The sequence below is a fragment of the Synchytrium microbalum genome (assembly GCF_006535985.1).
Source record: "Synchytrium microbalum strain JEL517 chromosome Unknown SmJEL517_scf0048, whole genome shotgun sequence".
In the NCBI taxonomy this organism is placed as follows: domain Eukaryota; kingdom Fungi; phylum Chytridiomycota; class Chytridiomycetes; order Synchytriales; family Synchytriaceae; genus Synchytrium; species Synchytrium microbalum.
The window spans coordinates 129,940-154,764 of record NW_022158397.1 but is presented as its reverse complement, the minus strand read 5'-3'; the positions used below and the strand labels follow the sequence as shown (position 1 = coordinate 154,764).

The window sequence follows — 24,825 nt, the reverse complement described above, 5'->3', positions numbered from 1 at the left end:
CAATGGATCTATAGCGTTTCAGTCGACGCTGTCGGCTCAATCTCGCAACAATACTCATTGCGTCCATTTCAAAAAAACCCTACATTTTCTAACTTGGTTTTTGTTGCAAGGTCGCAAGTCAGGCTCAAAGTCTCTTTCAAGAAATACTCCAACGAATTCAAGAAGTCCACCGGCCTCAGTTGGTCTCCTTCCGTTACAAATTGGTATGTTGTTTCATGCGAAGAATTTCGTTATCACGATCCAAACAGACGTTTGTCACCCAAACTGCGATGAAAATGATGCAACATGAATGTTGGAAGAGCTCTAAATTCTTGCTACTCTCACACTTGTTTTTCTTTCAACAGATGCCGATAAACCACAGTCTTGTGAAACGCCAGCAATTGTAGTATTCCCAACAAAACGGCCAATGACTCTCGCCAAACCTCAACTTCAACCAGTCATTGCTTCAGTGGAGTCCTTGCAAACTAATGTTGACGGCTCGCAACGCCAATCTTCGACCGCAAACAGAAACACACTTTCTCACAATCCGATTCAAGAGTGGGCAGGGTCAAAGCAAGACATAGTTTCAAAGCCTCCAAGTAGCATGGTCAAAAAGGTATTCACCTTTCTAAAAAAACAGAAAACGTAGCTTCGTTATGTAGATAAATTTGATTCGCAGAATATATATTTACACGATTTACAGTTATTTAATGCGTTCTATGTTGCATCATGGTGATCCTGAAGATGAGGCGGGAGCAGATGGCTCAAAAAATGCCTTGATGCCTTCAAAAACCAGTCAGTTCTTTTCAGACGGTGTATGATTATGGTGTTGTTTGAGTAGTTATGTATGGCCCATCCTTCCTTTGAATCAGGTTCATCATAGAATCTATCAGGTTCTTCAATTGACCAAAAATTCTGAACTTTATCCTTGTCTCTGAGCCAGCCTGACAAGTTGGCGTCTTCCTAAATATATACTGACCCGTTAATATCCTATATATGACAATCCTCAGAAGACTTCAAGTAGCAGGACAGCATTAAGCATTACCTGTCCGCTCATATGCTCCTTGGGATATGAATCCTGCGAAATCCAATCTACCAGGTCCCTAGAAATGAAGAGGCGTCGTTGAGATGATGATGGTTTGCATATCATATAAAAAAACATTGTCTACCAAGACAGCACATATCCCATTCCCTAGAAGAAGAGCAGCATTAGATTGCTGGTTGTTAAAATCCAGTCGCATGCTACGTACTGCCATAAATCCAGTTCCGGTTACATGACGTCCCATGTAAGTTCCATTCCTTTTGTTTGCTCCTTCTATACGTAGGAGTCTTTCAAGGTTTGGAAGATGTATCCATATGTCATCATCCATTTTAGCTGCGTACATGTATTGGTGGGGCTGGTAGCGTTTGCCAAGGCTCGCAAAATATATGTATGTTTTGCCTTCGTTCATGTTCTCTGGTGTGTCAAGCACCAATATATCGTTATGTTTTAGGTCTTCCAAGGCTAATAACGTGGACCATTCCTTGTCACTAGTCTGGCCCACTACGAATTTCACGTCAAGAGAGGGAGGCTTGAGAGTGAGATATGTTGATCGTATCAGAGATCGTCTTTCGTATCTTTCTGCCGTAGAGAATATTCCTACAAAAGCTGTCTGTGGTTTCGAAGCAGTCTCTGGTGGGGGCGGATCTGACGTGATTCTTCCAAGGCTCCGAGACAGGAACAGTAGCGCAACGATGGCGAGTGTCAGAGTGGTGGCAGTTATGACTATTCGTCTCATAAATTTGGGCGGAGACACGACCATGACCAGCAACCGTTGATGTTTGATGCAGAAGTACACCGAGAGTTACAAGAAGACAATCATCCACCGGCCTGATCTACCGAAATCAACCATTACTCAGTATCAAGAATCAGGTAAACGTTACTGCGAGCTTGAAGCTCCAAGGACGAAACAATTGAGTGTTTGGAGTTTTTGATCATAAGAAGCTTGCACAGATCAAATGCTCACCGTGCTTTAAATTCCCATGGAAAAGATGGTAGCAGCAACCACAGCTGGATCCAACGGAGTGCACGATTACGGTGGTCTGGACATCAACAAAGACGATCTCGTTGTAAACTTCAAACCTGATCACCCAAAGGCCTTATGGGAAAAGCAGATAGACGATCTGGTTCAAAACTGCTCTGCAAAAGGGTTTATGAACGTGGAGTGAGTGCTTGTATCGCCTGTTTTGTTGGTGGTTTCCTCAAGCGTTGCTGGGGTCAGTGTCCCCTTCTAATTTTTATTACAAATTAATAGCCAGCTACGTAGAGGCATCGAGGGGCTACCTCCTTCAACTTACGAGAACTGGTCTTACTACGGGAAATGGTGTGTTTGTTTCAACGATCAGACTCGGTCGCCGTCTACTAAACGATGATGCGTTCAGGGCTGCTTCTCTTGGTATTGCCCTGTTGGAGAAGCAAATTCTGACTCAAGACGACCTGGACTCTCAGCTTGGATCGACGGCATCAGATTCCACTCCTCGCTTTACGGTTGGTGATCTAGTCAAGGTCAAACCTGAAAACCATTCATCGCGATGGCGAAAACCACATTTGAGGGTTCCGGGTTATATCTGTAAGAACAAATATATGTCTTCAACAAACCCACATCATCTTTAACCATCAAGCTGTGGTAATAGATGGCTGTACTGGTGTTGTTGAGCGCGTGGTTGGAGTCTTCCCCAATCCTGAAGCAAGAGCCTTCAATCTTTCGAGTGAAAGTGTAATGCCATTGTTTAGAGTCCGGTTCAAAATGAGTAACGTGTGGCCTGAATACCTTGGTATGGCAGATAATAATCAATTGCCATTGTAGCCTTAAACATTACTTTTAGGTCAGAAAATCGACACAGTAGATGTGGAGATTTATCAGCACTGGCTAGAACAAGCTGAAGGAACCAGCGCCGAGGCAACAACCGTATTGACTTACAGCGAGGAGGAAGAAGAGGAGGAGGAAGAGCACGACCACGATCATTTGACAAGAAGTGAGATAGAACACGTAAGTATCAGTCACTCTTGAATGCTGTGTAGTTCAAGCTAAACTCAATGTTTATCTTCTAGAACGCGACGGAGGCCGAGGGACCGATTACGCCATCTCAACAATTCGCAGAAGCGCTCATTCGAGCTATAATTGCAAAGGAAATTGTCAGTGCTGATGAGTTGAGGTTAAGGGTTGAAAGAACAGATGAAGCTCAGAGTTCTGGTCTTGGCCCCAAGCTTGTTGCCAAGTAAGCGCTCGAAAATTGGAATTGTCAAATATATAAGTCTCAACCGTTTCCAATTGTAGGGCTTGGACAGACCCAGTTTTTAAAGCGCGACTTCTCGCAGATGGAAATGCTGCCGTCAAAGAGTTTTTGGGTATCAATTTGAGCTCATGGGTCGAAATACGTCTCATCGTCGTTGAAAATACTGAGACTCGTCACAATTTGATTGTTTGTACCTTGTGCTCTGTGAGTCTACTGGGTTCACAATGTGAGAACGCAACTGACCGAAATGCGTCTTTGTAGTGTTATCCACGAGTCCTTCTCGGATTACCTCCAGATTGGTACAAGACCCGGTCGTATCGAGCCAGAGCTGTTAGAGATCCTCGCGAAATGCTCAAGGACTCCTTCGGCCTGCTCCTACCAGAATCTGTGGAGCTGGCTGTCCACGACTCGACCGCCGACTGTAGGTATTTGGTGCTTCCCCGCAGGCCTGTGGGTACAGAAGGATATACCGAAGAAGAATTGGCGGCACTTATCGGTCGCGATTCGTTAATTGGCGTATCGATTGTCAAAGTCTGAATATAATCACATGGTGTAAAACATCCAATAAAAGGTTGTATATTGGATCATTGCGTACGGCAAATGCTTTCTATGTTTCACATCTTTCCACAACGGGCAAAGTTCTTCTCGTCAATAAATCGAATGTTCTTTCCGATGCCGGCTTTAACGATATCGATTCCGGCAGGATTCGATTTTATCATCCACTCTAGTCTATGATCACGGTCTAATTTCGACAAAAGGTAAGTCTTGACTCTCACAAAGATATTATACCCTTAACTCACATTCTCGCTTGAATAGACCTATTGAATAAATGGTTAGCTTGTTTGATTTTGGCTGTGAACCGTCTCCAAGCCGATTTGTACCTTGCTCGATACGGGTAGCAGCATCAGTAATTGTGGGTCCCGAACGGTCGGCGACTCCTCCTTCAATCACTTTAGCTACTGAAGGCCTTTGCTCCACTACAGCCCACCACCGTGCTAGATTGCTTCCAGCAGGTGGCAAGATTCCTCGAGCGACACACCCCATTACGTGGCTAGCGACGGCGGCGTCAGAGATGGACTAGTGGCGTTCCGAAGGTGAGTTTGATCCATGCAGCTGAAGAGTGAAAATTGGATTACTCACGAACACATCGCCACCAAAGTAATCCATTCCGGTTAACTGCGTGGACAAGAAGGTGAAGTAGTCTTGAATTTGAGATGTAGCCTTTTCGAGCATTTCTTCTCGAAGTTTAGATCCCGGTGGTGTTCTGTTGAAGAAGGTGATTTCTCCGATTCCCCACTACAACGGACATGTCAGCACGTTGAAGTTTTTTTGCGATAATTGCTGACAATCTGCTCACAGTGATTCCTTCAAGATGAGTGTCTACCACGTCAGCAATGACTCGTCCCTTTGCTTTCAAGGCAGGATTCTTTGGCCACATTGGTTTATCTGGACTAGAAGAGAATTTGAAGTTAATAACATGTAAATTTGAGATGCTTTTCAAAGCAAAAATATTCAGAAACGTTAAAGGAAGCGTCTTCATAGCTCTCAAAGTGTTGAAACTAAATAATTCAGCCAGACTACGCAAATTCAGTTTCCGTATCGAAAAACGGCAAAGTCGTGCAGACGCCGCACTTTAAGCACTTGCTGTCATCAATGCCTCTATTCCGAATCAGCACTCCAATCGTTGGGCTCGCAAACTTACAAGACTTCTTCCAAGTATTCGGCAATCACCCGACTATCGAACAAAACCACATCTCCATGCTTGAGCAGGGGCTACAACGAGAGACGGACCATTAAAAAGGAATTCAGAGGCGCTAGTTCATCCTCTGCAAAGCAGTGCAACTGGCAAAACCATAGCGATTCTCTGCCATACCACTTCAGATCTTGGATTCGCCAAGAAAATGTTTGCTGGAGTCTCTGATAGTGGTGGTAAAGCAAAGTCGATGCCTTTTTCGTACATGATGATCTTGACTAGTGGAAAAATGGGTAAGCATCGTGATAGGACAATTGAAGATGGTCAAGTGCTCTACGTACGCTTGTTCCCGAAGGGACTCGTGGGAGCGTGGTAGAGGGTAACAGACATGTTACGTAGTGCCGTCTGGTATGTCTTGTTGCGTTTCCGGTTTGTCTTGTCTTCCAAGTTGAGCTTGCGTCTGAAATTGAAAACAAGACGGTAATACAAGAAGACGGAACAACGAAACACCCTTCCACTCCTGCTGAATAGTTTTAGCTTTATATATAGTGCATTTGCTTGGTATCTTTACAAAGTTATGCGTAAATTTACTCTTCATCAGCCTCTTCTTCTTCCTCGTCGTCATCGTCATCAATTCCGGCAAGATCTTCAGCCTCAAACATTGATACATCGATAGCAGCTTCAGTATCGTCTGATGCTTTTTGTTTACCCTTATGTTTACTGCTTGTGGCGGTATCATCGTCTTCATCATCATGTTCATCACTTTCCACACCATTATCCTCGCCCAAGTAACCATTCCCTGCTCTACCTTCTTCATCAGCTGGTCGTTCTCCATCACTTTCCTCCCTCATATCCAATGCAACCGCCTCATCATCATCCGCGTCCTTCCAATCCGGATTGAAGTCGAAGAGTTCCTTTCCTGAAAACAGAATTCCTGACTTCATTCCGGCTTTGTGTTGTTTATATGCTTCCTCCTTCTTTTTCGAGAGAGCGGCGGCGTCAGTAGCTTCTCTCGTTTTCTTGTCGGCCTTCCATTTTGCAAACGAGACTTCATTTATCGGTGTCAGATTTTGGCCTAGTTGATGTCGCTAGTGTTGACAAAATAAAATTGAGTGATGGTGGTTCGGGAATCACGAAAGCGAAAAAATTTATCAGGAGAATGTTGCGTTTTCGACGTGTGTGACTGAATGTTTTCAACAATCCTTCACGTTTAAACTAGATGGTTACCTCGGTGTCGAGGAATTCTTCGATGGATATCTCATTCTCTTTTTCCATTTCCTCGCGTTCTCTCCTCTCCTCTTCTGTTTCCTTCTTCTTGAGAATGTAACCCATAGGCAGAGCATGGCGATATTTACACTTGTCGCCTCCATTCGGACACTCCCAAAACCAGCCATATTTTCCAGCTTCGATAGCGTCGACAAAGAATTTGCATACGATTTCTGTTGGTTTATTGACATTGCCCGATGAATGCTTCTGGTTTACAACAGCATTCAGTTTCTCCTGATCCCATTTGTCCATAGTATCTACACAATAAAAATTTTAGGTGCGACTTTTTGACTATGAATGCAGAGAATCTATTAAAAACCAAAGCATTCGGGGTACGTGCCCCGTCCAGATGGCCTGGTCGATCGAAGTGCGTCCCCGTTTTCCACTGTTCTTTGAATAAAGCCGCGACAACAGCGAGCATACCTTCGTCCTTTTCATCCTTCCTCTTGTCAGTATAGACATCAATCTTGGCTTCCTTTCTGTCAATGTTTGGATCATGGGAGAATTTACACTTGTCGCCTTTCTGACACTGGCTCGCCTTGAAGAAGGCACATAATATAGTCTTTGGATCAACGCCGAATGGGACTTTTTGTTGAGTTTGTACAGGCTTGAAGAGTTCAGCGAGTTCAGCTTTGCGTTTCTCTTCGTCAGCCTTTTTAGCAGCACGAGCAGCCTTTTCAGCAGCTTGTGCATCTACTGCCTTTCGATTTCCGGCTGCCATGACTGCTGTTTCGACTTGGGCGACATATTTGGCTATGATTTGATGTAATGTTAGCTAAGTAGGTCTGATGTGTTGTGCTCAAATCTAGACTAGTTTGATGTTGTTAAATACCCATTTTGGCACTCTTGTTCTGGAGGATGGCAAGGACAAAAGAAGAAGAGGAATTAATATCGTAATCTGCAGAAGCTTGAAAGCAAACAGCATCGCACCTTGTTCTAATAGAGAAGGATGTCAGAAAAAGTCACGATTTTTTAATCGACAAAAAAGGTCGCAGCAAGCTTACTTTGAGACCAAATGTCTTGTCTTCTACCATCTTTGCTTTGGTCTTGTCCTTTGACCCTGAAGCTTTAGGAGGCATGATTGCTGTATGCTCCTGAAGCTCGTGGGGGGTTTTATTTTTTTGCGAACTTTTGAACTTTTGTTGATTAGTTCCAGTGAATTTGGACACCATCACGCGAATGCCGCGAAAGAAAGAGCCGTTCTCAAACCAATTCGATGCTATACTATTGATTTATTTGTTTATAAAAAGCTAAAGAAATCACACAGTTCACATCGCGGAGCACAGGAGGAGCACACAGGAGCAGCTCACATAGGAATGACGCCATGGTTGTGATTCATGGCATTAGAGGTGCGGTACGACCATGCACCACTTTCATCAGACTTGACCTAGACAAAACAACGAGGTTTGAGTCAGAGTTCGTGTCTGTTCCATCCTCACTCTCGCCAAAACAAGCAAAAGAGCCTCACCAAGATGATACGCCATAAACACCCAGTCTGAGGAGTCTTTTGCTTGCGATTGCTATGAAAGGAGATGTTTGAGAAACAATGTACAGGAAAATGAAACGATTCGATAGTCACTCACCGAACTCGAGCATTCTTGAGTTCCTTGAGACGTCTCCCACAATTGCATATGAGTCTATATGTAAAAATGAGCGAAAGTGAGTAATACGTAATGGGTTGACGAATTCAGTTGACAGAATCAATTCAATACACTTGCACAACATAGTCCTTCTTGGAAGTCTACAAAACACAGGAGAGACATTTCAAAAAAGCCGAATATCATCGAAACGACTTGATTAAACAAAGTTGCTTCACAATGCAATCAAACTGAACTAGACTTACTCGAACCAAAACACTGAATCCAGCAGTCCTTGCTTCCTTTTTCAAGAAATCAATGGCCTTTTCCTTGTCATTAAACGTAGGATCCAACACACGAGTAGTGAATGGCTCAGCATCAATCTGGCCATCGATATGATCTTCATAAGCAATCAAGGTCTTATTTCCACCATCTCCATTGGATGATCGACGAGCAGTAGTCCTAGCGACAGACTGTCGACGAGAGCTACTAGATCCACCCGGATGATACTCGTCATATTCATCACTAAATTCATCGTCACCGTAAGCCTCCTCGTCATCACGAGGAGAGAATTCAGCATTGTCGTCATCGTATGGATGCTTAAAGTTGACGTTACTTTCACTAGCTACACGACGAGATTGTACTTGCTTTTTAGAGGTAGACTTTAAATTACGAGATCCCGTAGAAGCACGACGACGACCAGACATATTGTTGGATTGCATGACTCCACCAGCAGTTCCGTCCAACAGACCTCCTTCAGAAGTGTCTGTTGGAGAAGAGTAGTCCTGCATTTGATGATGTACATGCATCTGCATGGTATCAAACGTATGCATTCCATGTTGTTCTGCCTTTATATTGCTGAGATCTAGTAGTAGCTGCGAGCCATAATAGTCCAAGTTAGGCTGTTGAGCTTGATGAGTTTCACCATTATTGGCAAGCCAGAGATTGTTATCGAGATTAGCACTATTCGGCATGTCCATGCTCATCCATTGTACATATCCATCGCCCTCTTCTTGTTGTTGTTGGTGATGTAGAGCTTCATTGTTTAGCAACATCCAAGGAAGTTGTTGATGTTGTTGGAGTTGTTGATAGTATTGTTGTTGTTGCAAGTGGTTTATATCGATACTATAATCATTGGTATTATACATCATTTGAGGATTGAAGAAGCCATTCGCTTCGAGATTGAGATGGTTTATACGATTGTTGATTCTTTCAACATGACCATAAGTAGGAGACATTACAGGGACATTAGATTGTGATCCAATGAGAGGGATTGCAAAGCTGGATAGTCCATTTTGCAGGGTAACACTTCCTCGTCGCTCAGCAGTGATTGGGATCTCAATATTTTGAGAAGCAAAAGCAGAATTTACAGAGGGGGAGACAGCTTGTTCTACACTGAGAGCCATTGATTTAGCGCTGAGTATCGATCGTATATGTCTTTTATCGGTGATCGTTATTGAATTCACAAAGGTTTCTAGGCAGGTGTGTAAATCTCGAAATGTTGAGAGGAAAATTCTCCAAGTTCTCAGATCTTGAAGATGCAGAGAATCCAAACGACTTGCACGCGTTTGTAGGTGATTTCAACGTGATTTTTGAGCCGCTCTCCAGGATGTCAGCGTCAACATTCCGGAACTCAGCAAGGAAAGAGACATCTGTACTAAACATGTCGCCCATGGAAGGAGGAGGCAGAGCGAGATTGTATGCATCGAGTAGAGTACTATTAGTAAATGAATGCGAGTTAGTGGAATAAAAAAAGTCCAAAGTTGGCAAGTTCCCGAGTCAGCGAATCCGATTCACAGAACAGAGCAAAAAGACAGACGAGCAGGGGGAAGGAACAAGAACAAACCGTCAACGTGCTCGAAATAAGAAGCGCATCCTCCCCATCGTCGACGTACCTCCTTGGCTGTGCAAAACAGTTGATACCTTGACTTGCTCCACACAGGCGTGACAGCCAGTATCTTGCAACAGCCTCATTGTCAGCGACCGCAACAACCTAAGCTAGCAAACAGGCAATAGGCTGACCACGACTCGCATGTACATGCCACTATCATGTCCTTTGACCCCATACTGACCTACTGGAACAGACAGTGCTGGCACGCTTTGCTACGAGATTCATTCAGTATCGCTATTCAACATCATCGACATAAGACCACATCGCATCGCAAGCTTACATGCTGCCTAATCGACCCCACATCCACCGCTACAAGTAAACGATCTACTTGGACTGCTAGGAGTCTGGTACTTTTGCTTCTTCTCCCTATGACAAGCGCCGCTGGTATCAATCGGCCTCCCCAAGGTCGAATACGTACTCTCCGCCCTAGACAGGTACTTTATACTCACCATCAGGCTGCAACTACTCTCTCTTGCCTCCTATTGGCCCCACATTCTGAAACATCTACATTTGTGGCTGCAATTAAAAGCCTGAATTGTGCGTACAAATTCTACATTGCCCATTTACCCTGTTTCTTCTACTAGGACACGGATCAAATACAACCATCCCCATCTTCATCATCGATACTCCAGGTTTCCAATGCTCCTGAGCCAACCATCTTGTCAAGTGGTCCCAGTGCAATCATCATCGCCGTTATTGTAGTGGTTTGTATGGGGGTACTGGCGATAGTGGCGGGCGTCACCTACATATGGTGCAGAAGTAGAAGGAAGGAGGTAAATCCACTACTTGATTAGTTGACGCTGTGTCAAAAAACTCATCATCTTGTCTCTACTTTGTCCTAGTCTCGCTATGGGTTTGTACGGAGATACGGCAACAGCCCCTCTGGATACTGGAATAACAATGGATCCATCACATCCTTCACTGCCATTCTATCGCCCACGTCTCCCCCTGATTTGAGTGACTCGAAATTCGAATCAATCACTGGCACCTCGAGGACAGGTTGGAGGACTGTCAACTCTGATAATTCCGAAATACAACAATCCATGAACTCTCCCCCTTCTCATAACGGAAGCACTTGGTCGGTAGTCACTAACTTTACCCATATGCTTAATCCCAAATCAAAGTCAGACCTCTCCAAGGTAAGTTTGTTATAACCAAACATATGTGTTCTCACATATGTGTTGCTCTTGAGACCATGGATTGATTGAAAATACCAATCAGCATAATGTTCCTCACATCTTGTTTAACTTACAGGCATCGGATTTACCAGAAATCTTGGATAAGCCATATGCCATGTTTGCTCCATATACCACATGGGACCGCTCGCCTCGAAGGACCATCTCAGATATGCGACTGAATCAATCATCAGTAGACGACGATTTGCCAATGGACGAATATATACTACCAAATCATATATTACATCGCTCACAGTCTGCACGAAATTCTAGAGAGACACAACGTCCTTCCGAAGATTCTATACGGTCTGCTACGATGCCAAAATCATTTGGTATACGTACATCTCGTACATACTCTCGCAAATCCACTTCAAACGATAATGTAGCTTCTCCTGCTGGACGGGAACAGCTGTCAACAGTAGATTTGAATGCTGAAGGTGTCAGCCCTGCTGCTGAATGGTCAAATACCCAAGGGCCGTTTGCAGATTCGAATTCAATATATCCGACACGCCAAGCAAGTACAGACACGGTCTTCCATAGCAGTACGGTCAACAATAGTCAACAACAACGTAGTAATGATGCCATAAGTGCCGATGAATATAATAGTAGACCATCGACATTATCGCGGCCCATTCTACCTCCCCTCAATACTATAAGACCATCATTTGATTCCACGTACCAGGAATCACCCACATCATACTTCCCCGATCCAGACCAATTTTATCCAGCACGTCATTCTACAGAATCTCGCTATACCCATCAAAGCCCAAATACCATAAGAACCTCTACAGAATCTAGGCTTTCCTCTATATTTAGATCGTCACATGACTCGGCACGGGATGTTTTACGCTCATCAACAGACTCAAAAGGTGGTCGAGTATCATTCGGTAATCCAACCTCGTCCTCACAACAGAGACCAGCACCTTGGATGACAAATTCCGCTTTTGCTGGTATAACAGAATCATTGAGTAGAACTCTGAAAGACATGCAGGCCAAGAGAGTAGACGTCAATGTAGAAAGAACAGCAAGCGGTGGAGCTCAAGGGAAGTATGTACCGAAGGCTACTGCAAATTTGACTCCTCTTGGAATGTCTCCAGTAGTCAAGGCTCCTGTATCTAATACAGCCTGGTTGCACGAACGCGACAGCAATAGTAATAATACCAATACCAATAATAACAGTAATCGACAGAATAGTGCTACTGACGAACCCGATGCTTGGACTGTCTGGAGTAACAGTAGCGAAGGTAGTCTGAGCCGCTATATCCAGGACGCTGATATCGAAGTGGGTGGCTAGGAGGATGTTTTTGGAGAGTTTTGTGGGCGTGTGCGTATGTTAAATGATTTACTATTTATAGAAAGAAAAACTAAAAGGTCCTGAACGACCCTTGTAAATTTGTAAAAGATGCCTCACAAACACCTGAATATATATGACAATGTGTTCTTTTTGGAATTCAAAATGTTCAGGCGAGACAGAGAGTATGAGGGACAGCATCTTTATTCACAGCAGTTGTGTGTGTTATTTATATCATTCATATCACTCGGCAATGTTATGTACTGCATTCCGAAGCACCTCACCAAGCACATTGGGCAGGTGATCTGACAGCATTGTTGATGAGATCACAATATGCAAGAATTCTTCCTTTTCAGCCCAAACTGCTCGATACACCTTTTTGCCTCCTGAAGGAGCACGACTTTCATCGACCCTTTCAAAGTATACAATTTTTCCTGGCAAGTACAGTTCCTCTTCATCATCAAATCCTCGCCATCGAGAAGGACTTATAGTTGTCGTGTTATGCTCCAAATCGTCGTTGCTGACTGCTGGGCTTATCATAGGTGTGTTTTCAGCTGGGTACGAGTTTATGGCGCGACGTCGAGAAACACCCATTCCCTTCCATAACCAATCTATGAATGCACGACCCAATACATCTACTTTCCTTTCACGACAAGTTGATACTAGTCGAGTCAGGTTTTGCTGAAGAGAATGGATTGACTTTCGGTTCAAACGGGATACTAAGCGGTAGACAAGTAAAGGCTTGTTGGAAGAAATAGAGAGACCTCGTCCAAAAAAACTGTGACTTACCAACATCTGCACCCAACACAACCGTAGTACAGAATCCCTCAAAGTGAGCAGCGGTTGTTGCACTGGCAATCACTGCAGGTGGACTATATACAAAACACTTTGCCTCCGTAAACTCGGTAGTGCTTCTGAGTAGATGAGTCAAGACGGAAGCAGTTCCTCCACCGAGCGAATGGCCAACCACTACAAGGTCATAATCTCCATAATCTCGTTTCATGGTGCCTAAGACTCCCTGCTCCTGAAGTTCGTTCAAGATTCGCTTGGCGGAGCTGAGCATACCACCATGCGTAAAGGTATTGTCTTCCATGCCAGGTAGAGGTACGGATTCCACTACAAGATCGGTTATGATATCTGAAATCGACATTGAGCCTAAAATTTATAACAGTTTATGATACGGATTAACTCGAATGGTGTTGAATAGCAATGCTCATTCACCTCTAATAGCAATCACTAGAGTACGGCGTTCGCTACAAAAAGTGTGGTAGATTGAATGTTGGTTTCTGAATCACAACAATACACACAACCCAAAAACGCTCACCGATCGACTGCAACCAAAAAGGGCGACAAGAATATATCATTGTGATAACTGATGTACAGCAAATCAGGATGAGACTTGTCTGTTTTTGGCAAACATTCAAGAATGCCGCAGCAACAATATCCAGATGTCCCAAATTGTAACGACACATGCTCTGCGACTGTTTTCGGAGCTGGGACTCCGCACGGACAACACAAGTGTCTGCATCCATGAATCAGAGGTCGACTGAACAAGTACAGTGGAAGTCCATAAATTGCCTCTGCGTAAGGCGAAAGATGGAAACAAAAACACGAGTTAGTCAATCCAGATAGCAATCAAACATGGAATTCTGAAACTTCATATTTGGTGGACTTGCCTGCATACTGATAAAAATAACTTATTGGCTCAATATCAGCAAGACTCACGAGATTACGACTAGTGTGTACTCCGTGGTCAAAACTATCTGTTGGCAAGCCCCTGAAGGTGATTGTATCTGGAGAGTCTCTGGCCATTTGCTGTCTTCTTAGCAGCACTAGACCTGCAGCAACATCACTCGCTGTAAGATTGGAGTCGTGATCAAAAAAGTCCGCCAACACTCGGGACACTGTCTTTAGGGCTCCTGAAACGTCATGATTGTCTCTAATATTACGTCCATAAAAGATCCATTTGAGCCTCCTTGTCCAAAGGTGGGCAGAGTCTATGTCCTGAGCTGTATCGTTTGACTTGTTGTCGTAAATCAGCGTAAGTAGCACGACATGGAATACGACAGTGATTATGAGCGAAGCATATACGTATATGAGGAGCAAGGAGAATTCACACCCTCGTTGCTCTTTGATCATAAAACCACCGGCGAGCTGTAGAAGAATATCGGCAGTGGTCAAACCCACGTAAAAGGGAGCTAACTTTGGGATGATGCGACGAGGCCGATCGTCAGATACAGTGCCTCGTAATGAAAAGATTGAGGTAGTGAGGTTTACAGCCACGACAGCTGTGAGAATGATTATGTTTAGAGCATAAAAGACGTCCAGTTCCAGACAGTTCCGGGTAGCGCAAACGAACGAGATGATGAGTACAATCCTGTAGAGAATAAGATCAGAGGATTAACCACGAGATTTGATGGCAGGTCGGAAGACTGAGTTTGGAATAAAGGTTGAAGGGCTACCTGCCGAGTTGGATGATGGTTTGAAGGGTAGCAGGCACAAAGAGGTCGTCAGAAGCGACATTCCACCTCCTGCCACCCAAAGCGATCATTTTGACCATTTTGGTATAAGCTACATGTGCAAAGCAGGATTGGTTCTTGTTGATCACTTGATTATAGTTCAAATCAGGTCACGGCAAGTGGAGGATCAGCAGGCTATTGAATAAATAATAGTAAATAAAGGCTTGCATGCGAGAAATGTAGATTGTGGGTGCACAGTCAAGTGTACAGCAGCCTGCAAAATGAGTAGTGTGTTTCAACTTGTCTTGTTCCTACAACAACACACACACCCCCACGATAGAAGGGCACCGTGAGTGAGCCGCGACTCTCCTACCAATGCGGCACTGGATTCTTGCTCTTGTTCTGCTGGCAGCTCAGCAATGTAGTGCCACAGTTCGAGTTTTATCATCCGTTGCAAACGAGACCTTCACAGACCGCAACGGAGCTTTTGGAGTAAAGAATACTGGTAATGTCATAGGCTACCTCATGTACGTCCCATACTACCGCCAAACATGCCTTGAACTGGGTGGTGACATGCAATCGTTTGAACATGTGTCGTGCTTGTGTTTTTTCTTTGTCTTGGAGGCCTTGACCGACTCAACCAACCAATGCCAGATTTGAATGATTTGGAATTCAAACCTTATCGCTGCTATTCCCATCCTTCGTCTTGCTTCGGATGCTTGCAACAATGGGAACTCACCTTGCTTCCCCGTCTTACAGTGCCGCTAGCAGTTTGTCCAGTGATAGGAATGAAGGGGGGTGTATGCCTGTCGAATCTCCAATTCTGGACGTCCCGGAATTTGGTTGGGTCGCTCTGGTCCAACGAGGAGAATGTAGCTTTGTCGAAAAAGTAATACAAACAACACTCTTGTTACTTGCAATCTCATCTCTGACCCCGCTTCCTTTTTATTATAAAGGTTAGAAGCATGATGCGCTCGGGTGCAAAAGCTGTGATTGTCGGCGACAACCAACCTGGAGATCTAATAACCATGTACTCTCAAGTGAGTACCACGATTGCCAGTCATTCAGGTTTAATCCAAGGAAACACAAACCAATACGATGATTCTTTAGGAGGATACATCGGATGTTATCATTCCATCTGTATTTATATCAATGTCTTCCTATCGAGACCTCAGATTCCTATCACAATTCACAGAAAAGAACTCTGGCCTTCAATTACAAAAGCATGGAAGAATTCCACACTTGTTGGTCGAATTGGAAAAGAATGAAAACGACATACCTTTAGTAGATTTAATACTCATTGCCGTATTGAGCCCGCTCTCCATCGTGTTCTGTTTGTGTGGACTCTGGCAGATAATAGTACATAGAAGAAGACGGCAGCAGGCTGCTGTAGCACCTCAATCCACTAGACAGACCGTGGGTAATGAGGAATTCATCACAAACCTGCCTATACGCAAGTACAATAAGAAGGTGGCGGATGATGGAGATAGTGACGATGAAGATGTCTGCGCCATATGTCTGGACGACTATGAAGGTAAACACAAGCTGAAGCGCGCTGTGCTTCATTTAACTGATACGGACTTCACCAATAGATGACGAGGAGCTGAGAATACTTCCTTGCTTCCATGAGTTTCACGTCAAGTGTATTGATCCTTGGTTGCTGACACGATCAAGCACCTGTCCTTCCTGCAAGGCTGAGATTGCCCCCGAACCAACGGAGACTACTCCATTATTGGACGTGATTACTGAAGAAGTGACAGTGCCGTTGTCTGTTGTTGAGTCTACTGGCCCTCTCAGTAGTAGTAGCAGCAGTTAGTTCGAACTTTTCTTTTAATAATTTTTTGTATAATATTTTTCAATTTTGGTAATGACATTGCAAATTAGTCCCTTGAATTGTCCGAGTTCTTTGTTCAAAAGTTGTGCCGTCAATGTCTTCAGTTTCCTGCCGAGACGCTTTCTGGGTTTGGGACATGTTGAGAGCCTTCAAGTTGGGAAAGAGAGCCTTTTCGACCGTCTCTGCCGTTAGTGCAGCCAAAGAATCGGTAGCTAGCCATCCTTTCATTGGAGATCTGGTCGAGATTCGACGGTTGCAACTTTTTTTTTTGCAAGCTTCCAAGCGCCTGTCTGATACTTACCTGAGTCATGTAGGAGGGGCAGAACGTATCAAGGTGTAATCGCCGGCGTAGATTCGCATGGCTATAAATCGATCTTGATCAATGGGCAGCTGCTAAGTCATTCAAAAAAAGAGATCTCATATCGCTCTGAAAAATGGGTGTTTAGTAGCTCTGTGCAGAAGAATCGTATAGTAAGTCCTCCTCCTTCTTTGGATGCTAAGGTACTAGTGGATCAGAATAGTCTCCCGATATGGCTTCCAGGCAGCATGGCTGCATTCAGAAAAGCTGTTGATCAAACCACAGTCAACCACAGTGTCAGATTTAAGCAGGTTTATGCCCATTTTCGTAATTTGAAAGAGGACATTGTATCTGTGGACGAGGTCGCTGAATTCGTCTTTGGTGAAAATGGACCGACAAATCTAGTCAAACACTACGCATCACATGTGTATCTCTCACGATCCTTTGGTACATTTGCTCCCATACCCAATACCTCAAACTTTAGCATCCTAAACACGTCTGAACAGGGGATCTTGACACATCTTGGTAACATAACATCCACCCCACTGACACCACATCAGCTTCCCATGTCTCGAAATCAACATCCAGACCTAAAGGCATTTTTGGACAAGGCGAAAATATTGATAAAGTGGTCAAGAAGTCGTAATCAGGCCAACCTGTCAGAACCACCTCCAGCCATCACTTTTACCATGGAAGATCATCCATTAATATCAGCCCTTGTCACTTACGCTACATCGACGGTCGAAAATGATCGTGCCATATATGGAAGAGCTTTAGATAGAGGTGTATTTCAGCCGCTAGAGCCAGAATTTTATCCTAGAATGAGACGAGACCATACTTTGGCTGCTCTCTTGCTAAAAGAAATTGGTGTATGGATGCCATGGGAGTCAGGACATGTGTTTAGAGGATGGAATGGCCTTTCGCCTTTGGAAGGTCTTGAAGGAACAGGAAATTCATCTTGGGCTGACCCATGCTGGGATATTATGCAACAGTATGGCAAAGAATTGGTATCTCCCAACGAAATTCGTAAATCAGATGATCGCGTAGCCAGTATACCAGATAGCATCACAGATAATTTTAAAGCCAGCCGTCCCACGGATTCTTCGAACTTAAAAGATGTTGCAGAAATGCTACGGAATATCGTAGTTACCAGTAAGGAACCAACAGACTTAACATTTTTCGAAACCGATCCGGCTCTCTCAATCCGCCACGACTTCGGTGATATGCCCGTTTTTGTGATTGATGATCCGTTAGCTCACGAGTTAGATGATGGTATGGAGTACCTTTTTCTTTCTGTGTAGTTGAGGATGAAAGCTGACTTTTATGTTTTCCCGTAGGTATATCTATCGAAACCACTATAAATAAAGAACGTTGGATTCACATCCATATTGCCGATCCGTCTGCTTATGTACCGCCCAACTCTCTAGTTGCAATGATTGCCCAAGCACGATCAACATCTGTATATATACCAGAAAAAGCCTACACCATGTTTCCTCAATCCCTGTCAACGGAACGCTGGGACTTGCGAAGTGGCAAAGTGTGTCCGGCGCTTACCTTCTCAGCAAAGTTGGACAGCTATGGAGATATTTTAGACATACAGGTCCGAGCATCCTTGCTGAGAAACATCAAGGTAATAAGTTATGATGACGCAGACAAGATACTGAGCTGGGAAGAGGTTCATCAATTTAAATCACGAGAGCGAGATCCTCTTGTTGATTTCTACCTCCAAAAGAACCTGACACGTGCTTCAAAACCATTTGATGGTCAACTGGATCAAGTTGAAAGAGAAAACTTGTTGGAAATACAAAGGGCGGTCTTATCGCATCATTCTGAGAGGGTGCGACAAGGCTCCCTGCAAGGAACTCAACTAGATTTAGATATAAGACTTCTTCCTTCAGATCTAAATCTACCATCTAGTCAGTCTGGTCGCCCGGATAGACCGATATACCCCACTATATTTCCAACAATCCGTTTGAAGACCAACGTACTGGGTCTATCACCATCTCATAGTCTTGTATCAGAAAGCATGGTGTTGGCCGGCCGAATTGCTGCGATATTTTGTACACAAGCCAACCTTGCAATCCCGTATAGAGGACAGCAAAATCCCTTGAATGTAGAATCTTCTATAGGTACCACACCCGAATTTAAATCTCAGATTATCGACTCTGCCCTTAACAATAGAGATCCTGTGTCTGGTCTTGTCACAAGGGCTTCATACGATGCCTTGGCACATCATCTACCACCAGCCGAAACTTCACTACAGCCGCAGTCACACTTTGCCATGGGTCTGAGGGGACAAGACAGTCCATCGGGTGGTTATCTGAAAGTAACGTCTCCGCTACGCCGCTATATGGATTTACTCGTACACTATCAAATCAAATCCGTATTGTGCAAATCGGACGCCTATCCAATGATGTCACCTCAAGACGTAATGATTATAATGGAACGAGCTCGTGGTATTGAGAGGGCAGCTAGACAACTGTCAACTCGTTCTCAACGATGTTGGGGTCTGGAATGGGTTAGACGCCGTGAGTGTCGCAATATTGATCAGGGTGCGAATGTCGATGGAAGTGGTGTTGGAGTCATAGAGGGTGATGATGACGATGAGACCATGCAGATGCAAGATCCGGTAGAATACTCTCCATATCACGCACTATCTCCCAAGCTAGCCGGAAGGCCGTATCGTGCCATGATCATCGGCCACCTTGAGTATGGGGTTGTACGTGTACGTCTACTGGATGTAGGAGGCATAGTAGGGATTGTTGTTTTGAACCCGATATTGCCGATAGATACAACAATTTTGGTAAGAATCGAAAGAGTCGACCCGTTTTCGGGATACATTAAGTTAATACGTGTATAGAAAGCATTCCATCATATATTTCAATGCGTAAATTACATATAAAATTCCTTAAAATATTGTGATTATCTTGCGGCAAATATTTCCAGCAGCACTCGTATTGGTGATTGGGAGTTTTGACCCTTTTGCAATCACATTGTTTCTCTCATTCGTAAAAGTAGTTCCTGCGAGGAGGCGACCAGTTCGAAGGTACAATCCTCGGCAGGCAAACAGCTACAGCAAGCTTTGCTCTCTCAGAAGTCAGTCTAACATTCGCCCACCATCTGTCGACAGGAAGCTCATTCACCGAAGGAAGTTCAGCAGGGGCACACATTTCATCGCATCATTTGTCGAGCCAGCAGCCTTTTTATACTTGAAAATGAAGCTGTTTGGATGCAAGAAGGCATCGTCTCATAACAAGGCTCATCATAGCAAGCCCCAGACATCAACACCCTTTTGGGTTCGAAGTTTGGCAATAACAGATGAGACTAGCAAGGAGAACGTCAAGTCTGATGATGATATTGATGAACTGATTCTCATGGGAACGAACTCGGTATCATCATCCATCGTCGGCTCGCCAAAGCTGGTCGACGACCAACTTCCGCAACAAGCTCGTTCTCCTGTTAGTAGTATTGCAAAGACTCCCTTCGTTGTGGAAAGCAACATGTTCGCAAGGATTCCCATCAGTGGAGGAAATACCATACTCAGTGACACTACTCTGGAATCTTCTGATTCTTCGACTTTGGTGGATGACGTGGCGAAACAAATTCTATCAATCACAACAACGTTTCTTGTCGATATTGTCTACACTGAAAAATGTTCGCCAACAGCCAATGTCATTGTAACAGGCCCATTTGATAATTTCTCAAAGACTTTGGTTATGGAACGAAATGAAGCTGGAAAACATCATCTTACCGTGAGTTGACGATTTGTGCTCAGTCGGAAGATAAAGCAACCCAGCTAATCATCATTTAAATCATGCCAGATCCAAGTTAATGGAGCCAACAAGATATTCTTCAAATTCTTGGTGGATGAAAAATGGAAGTTATCCAAAAAGTTTGCAGTCGAGGAAGACGGGACGACTGGAAACTTGATGAATGTGATTGATATTTCGTGCCCTATGCAAGTGTCATCACCAGCTCATAGTGCACAGACGAAAGATATACCTGTATCACCCAACCAAACAGCAACTCCCACAATCAACGAAGAAGATAACAAGGATGGTGAAAACGATAATGATGATTCCAAGTCTATTGTATCTTGTGGTTCCTCTTTGATACCCTCAGATGCTTCAGAATCAGAAACTGAGCTTCCCGTGGTACGTAGTGCTGTTGTCAAAACGTCATGCGAAAAAGCTGCCATGTCAAACTCACCCTTTTATTTCGACTTGATTAGAAACGCGGTCCTGGACATAGTCGACCTACTTCGATTGTCTCAGCTGTCGAACCTCAAGCTAAGGCTGTTGCTCGACCAATATCGCTACCGTCAGCATCTCGTATATCCTTGTTGAAACCAGACCAGTTAGTTTCACGAGGATCGAAAGCACCCCCAACTCCTTCTCCAGCCCTTCCTCGAGCCAGTTACGCATCGCATCGAAAGTCTCAACCATTGGTTAATCGAAACTCTCTAATCGATTTGGCTGAACAACGACGAGATATGAATCGAATAATGAATCGAAACAGTGGTGGTCCTTTGCTGGGACACGTCGATCCCAATGTTGGAAAACCTACATTTGAAACTGGTCTAATGGGTCAAATCAGTCAACAAGAAATTGATCGCGAAAACCGCAAGAGTGCAATGGTAAGCAACGTGATTAAGGTGTCTTTGCTTCTATCATGTTTGTGGTTGGATTTTCTCTTGTCGCAAAGATGTCATCTTCAAGACATAGTGCTTGACTCAAGTTTTAATTTGCAAAACTATACTAGGTAAATCGCATGTCAGCTCGTCCACAATCTATGACTGCTCCACCGCCTCAATTTCCTTATACTCATGGTCCATCGCCTCAATTTCCTTATAATCATGCTCCAGGTCTTCAAGGATCTTATTATGGCAATCCCAACGTTCTTCCTGTCCCGCAACCTGCTTATGCAATGTCTTATGTCCCATACGCTGACGATGCCGCCAATGATATGTCAGAAACAGCTTCAGCAATCGGACGCCAAGAATTGAAAAATGAATGGTTGCAACGCGAACGAGCCAAGAATGCAGACCAGTCACCAGGTAAGTGTCTTTGAATATTTCACACTTTGAAAGAATCAGAATGAGTGGAACTAAGAAATTGCTCAATATTTCTAGTTGTAATAGCAAACATGGCCAGAATCTCTGTTGGCAGTAGTAAAGGAATACCATCTCAAGGAATACCATCTCGCTTATCACAACAGCCAACAACTCTACCTAGTCGCAAGTCGGCCATCATGCTAACTCATCCCAGGATTCCAAGTGATGAGTCAGGCACCACTGAATCCAGCACTACTGAAGATTCAGATTCAGAAGACGATGAAGAAGACATTCCCTTGGCAATTGTCTCGGCTAGCAGTAAGTCGACGGCGAGTTTCCTAACCATCAAAAACCGACACTGATATACATCTCTCCGTTTCGTAGGAAATGACAGCAAGACTGCATCGGTTGTCGCATCATCATCTCCATCTGCTGGGAATAAACAGAGCCTCTATAATAGATCATCACCAGAGCTATCCCAACAAAACTCTTCCGGAGCTTCGTCATCAGCAGTGCTTGTATCTTCAAAATCTTCAACTACTCAACCTTCTGGTGCTGTAATGGATGATTTGATGGATGGGTTTATCTCGAAAAAGCTTTATTTGCTTGCACATCAAACTGTTCCACGTGTTGAAATGTATGCCTGCTTCATCAAGCACGTTTGTGAGGCAGATGCAAATTCAACAGGAGTGCCATCAATTACTGAGTTTGAAGCTAGTCTTGAAGAAAATGGATTCAGTAAACGGGTCAAGGAGGGAAACGTATGTTGGATGAATGTAAAATTGATTTGAGCCCGTGTATAGTATCGCTAAACATTGTTAATAAGTGTAAAGCTTGAAACTCATAGAAAAACAAATGTTTCCATAGTGCTCAACGCCCGTTTTCGTTTGCGACGGGTTGGCGATTCTGATCAACATTGATGTTCATTGCAGCCATATGCAGTTCATTTCGGACCGACTGGGTAAGAGTGTTAGGATATGATGTAAGAATAAAATAACGCATAAATGCATACCATCTCACTAATGGACATACGTGAAAGTCACCACAGATGAGCAGGTCGATAGTGATTCCATATTGTTTTTCAGTTCTACGCAGAGTTTGATAGACAGTGTCCAGCTCGCCGTGGAGGCTTCCTTCCACTGCTATCCGCATCGCCTATTACATATCAGGCAGCCTTGTCTCTCCTCTTTGCTAGCTAGTTTGAACTAGAAAGATATGGCAGTCAAGAATGTGGAAGTAGAGCCAAAGACGCCAATTGACGAAGATATCAAATCTTCTGGTTGGTTTGTACGTGATCTACACGTTCTTAATGTCTACTACTCTGTATCTGACACGAAATTCACCAACATCAAAAAGCAACCATTGGCGGACGTTGCTGACTACTGGAAGAATGAACTGGTCGCCTAACTGGTATGAAATCTCACATTGAATTGTATCTGATCGCCATTACGCCATTACTGTGTCAAGTTGACAACATTGTCTCGTAGCTTCATCAAAGGATGCCAAGTTAACCTCAAACGCTGATGGATAAGGCGACTACGTTTGATCAATGTACTGCTGCTGCTGAAATGCTGGATAAGATTGAAGGTACCAGCCGAGTACATTAGATTCGTGATCATCAGATGCTGATGTGGTTGTACTTAGGACATGACAGGTGGAAGGCAAATCCAGTCTCGTCAGAGTACGATTACAGACTCGTACAAGATCGACTCGCACAACTGAAAATGATTCGCGAAGCTGGTGATCTCATTCTCATGATCTACTACTTACGGACTTCTATAACGAGAAACTTGGGTGATTGTGAAAACTACAAGGTATTGTTGACGTGGTATGCATGAAAAGTTCGTTTTTCGCATGCATTCCAGAATCTCACAACCATCAAACATCCACAATATAGCTATCAGACGTAGGCCTATCATCCTGTCTCACATTCCGAGCCCAAGCAATCCTCGTTCAAAAATACTATGGCGACGTAACCATCGTCCCAACCGTGACAATATCCGACTATGCCCGCATAGTCACCAACCCCACAACCGACCTCTTCAACCAATAGCTCATGTAAGGGAAACAATCTGCATGGCCGTTAATGCCACTCATGCGAAATCACTTCCAATTGAAATGTGTCTTGCAAAGTGCCTGTATAGTTTGAGGACCAAGAAACGGGCTGGTATGAAACAGGATGAGAGGGAAGGGTGGAAGAAGATTGGACAGAGGTAATAGGGTTGAGAAGGATGTTATTATATCGCAGCCTCATTTGTCGAGGTAGAGGGGGTTTTAGAGTGTATATAGTGCTTTTGGAAGAGGCAAAGAGGTATGTGCTGTACACCATAATGAACTTAAACGGCCAGCAGTTTCGGCATATTTCGAGCATATAGGTTGTTAACTTGTATACGATTGACTAGGTTCCATGACTGGCTGCATCGTGTTTGACAATATTACACAATACAAAGAAGCTAGAATCAAAATGCTTCAGTGGATGAGAGAAGGCATATTGAAAGAATATACAATCAGATTTATGAAGGTAAGATATCACTAGACTACAAATTCTTTTTATGGTCTATATTTGCCTTTGCGATTATTCTGTAGTTGGTTGCGGTGGTTGGTGTTGTGGTGTTGGTGGTCGTGCCGTTATTTATGTCCAAGCTCTCGAGAAGAAGGCTCCCGGAGTGGTCCTTGTTCCCAATACGCACATAACCACGTCTGCGAAGACTGCTGTAGTTGTTGCTACCGACAATGAGACTACTGGCAGTGCTGGAAGGATTGTGTTGAAAATAGCTGCTACTGCCGCAGACAGAGAATCGACGATGGTGCTGAATTCCGCCCATTCCGACAAGGTCATTTGATGAGGCCTCTGCAAAAACTGGACCGTTATAAGTCGGAAATTCTGAAGAGTAAAAGGAATTCAGACCAAAGAGTGACAACATGCTACGACCACCAGCTGCCACAACAACCCGACCTCCAGAAGCACTTTGACCAATGGGCGTTTCAAGATTTGCGTCTTCGCGTGATGTGCGGATATCTGTTGCTCTTGAC

At 44.0% G+C, this 24,825-nt stretch overlaps 4 protein-coding genes across 4 annotated transcripts; 1 reads left to right on the top strand and 3 right to left on the bottom strand.

Annotated features, from left to right (window-relative positions):
• Positions 1–696: 696 nt before the first annotated feature.
• SmJEL517_g05386 (uncharacterized protein) lies at positions 697–1,781 on the bottom strand (the record flags this gene model as incomplete). The annotated part of the gene is made up of 4 exons (XM_031171312.1): positions 697–942; positions 1,025–1,082; positions 1,149–1,171; positions 1,230–1,781. The coding sequence occupies 4 exons, from the start codon at positions 1,779–1,781 to the stop codon at positions 697–699; spliced, it is 879 nt and encodes a 292-aa protein (XP_031022718.1).
• Positions 1,782–3,869: 2,088 nt separating this feature from the next.
• Positions 3,870–7,293, bottom strand: SmJEL517_g05385 (uncharacterized protein; the record flags this gene model as incomplete). The annotated part of the gene is made up of 14 exons (XM_031171311.1): positions 3,870–3,997; positions 4,056–4,073; positions 4,137–4,332; positions 4,396–4,551; positions 4,613–4,706; positions 4,958–5,028; positions 5,129–5,226; positions 5,290–5,408; positions 5,540–6,036; positions 6,176–6,471; positions 6,638–6,967; positions 7,047–7,065; positions 7,145–7,150; positions 7,219–7,293. 14 exons carry the CDS (start codon positions 7,291–7,293, stop codon positions 3,870–3,872), a joined length of 2,103 nt encoding a protein of 700 aa, XP_031022719.1.
• A 5,098-nt stretch (positions 7,294–12,391) lies between these two features.
• SmJEL517_g05384 (uncharacterized protein) lies at positions 12,392–14,708 on the bottom strand (the record flags this gene model as incomplete). Its single annotated transcript, XM_031171310.1, has 7 exons — positions 12,392–12,867; positions 12,938–13,303; positions 13,370–13,401; positions 13,473–13,647; positions 13,707–13,728; positions 13,874–14,525; positions 14,611–14,708. The coding sequence occupies 7 exons, from the start codon at positions 14,706–14,708 to the stop codon at positions 12,392–12,394; spliced, it is 1,821 nt and encodes a 606-aa protein (XP_031022720.1).
• Positions 14,709–14,982: 274 nt separating this feature from the next.
• Positions 14,983–23,199, top strand: SmJEL517_g05383 (uncharacterized protein; the record flags this gene model as incomplete). Its single annotated transcript, XM_031171309.1, has 15 exons — positions 14,983–15,134; positions 15,367–15,496; positions 15,564–15,647; positions 15,718–16,141; positions 16,200–16,418; positions 16,525–16,693; positions 16,756–18,011; positions 18,077–19,542; positions 19,931–20,491; positions 20,561–20,893; positions 20,971–21,375; positions 21,501–21,795; positions 21,880–22,110; positions 22,177–22,553; positions 23,002–23,199. The coding sequence occupies 15 exons, from the start codon at positions 14,983–14,985 to the stop codon at positions 23,197–23,199; spliced, it is 6,300 nt and encodes a 2,099-aa protein (XP_031022714.1).
• Positions 23,200–24,825: the final 1,626 nt, after the last annotated feature.